Raw genomic sequence first — 779 nt, forward strand, 5'->3', positions numbered from 1 at the left:
TGCCTTATAATATAAAAATAAAATTATACAAGGATAGGTGCATTCCCATATACACAACCATAATTTAACACCTCATAAGCAAGAGGCATGATGTGCTCCATAACCACTTTTCACTATCACTTTCTGTGCGTTGTTTGTGTGTGCAAATAATATACATAAATAAACGTCTGTGAGGAGCCTCAATTAATTTTCTTTATGGAACGTATTGCACATGAACACAATAGGTCTGTCACATTCCCAATTGTTAATAACATAATTACATAAAAATAGACTTCTTTAGTCAAGACATATACTTTTCTTTAAATATATCCATATTTACATTAACTCCAATTTGTACAATGCCCAAATCTTGCAAAATAAAGACTTTTTGTGTGTCCATTCACAACCACTGTCTTCAAATTACACTAACATGATAATATCAGCTACAGATTTTCATAAAATGTGCAGCTACAACCTTCTTTTTCTTTTGGCACCATCATTTTTCTTAGAAACTACCACAAATATCCACCAGGGTCTCTTGGGACAACCTTGCCATTAATCAGCCATTTACCTTTCACTGGCAACTATTCCCTTCCCCAATGTTAAAAGTGTAGAACAAAGGCTGGTCATGGAAGTGGTGAAGGTTGTCAATGTGGCGGATAACACGACCCTGGAGAAGCTGCCGGCCATATTTGATGGCATCAGTACGGTCTCGAGCCAGTCCAACCATCAGTAGCCAATCGACGAGTTCCTTCCCTCCGAAGACTGCTGGCAAGTTCTTAAGTCTCCACCTGATATGG

At 37.9% G+C, this 779-nt stretch overlaps 1 protein-coding gene across 1 annotated transcript in view; it reads right to left on the reverse strand.

Annotated features, from left to right (window-relative positions):
* The window catches only part of LOC119586207 (integral membrane protein GPR155-like), a gene marked incomplete at its 5' end in the record, with an annotated part of 11,959 nt that continues 11,180 nt past the window's right edge, over positions 1 to 779 (reverse strand). Inside the window, 1 exon segment of the mRNA XM_037934908.1 lies at positions 1 to 770. Within this exon segment, the coding sequence (XP_037790836.1) occupies positions 554 to 770 (217 nt within the window). The 3' untranslated portion in view covers positions 1 to 553.

This window comes from Penaeus monodon, chromosome 21 (genome assembly GCF_015228065.2).
Source record: "Penaeus monodon isolate SGIC_2016 chromosome 21, NSTDA_Pmon_1, whole genome shotgun sequence".
Classification (NCBI taxonomy): Eukaryota; Metazoa; Arthropoda; class Malacostraca; order Decapoda; family Penaeidae; genus Penaeus; species Penaeus monodon.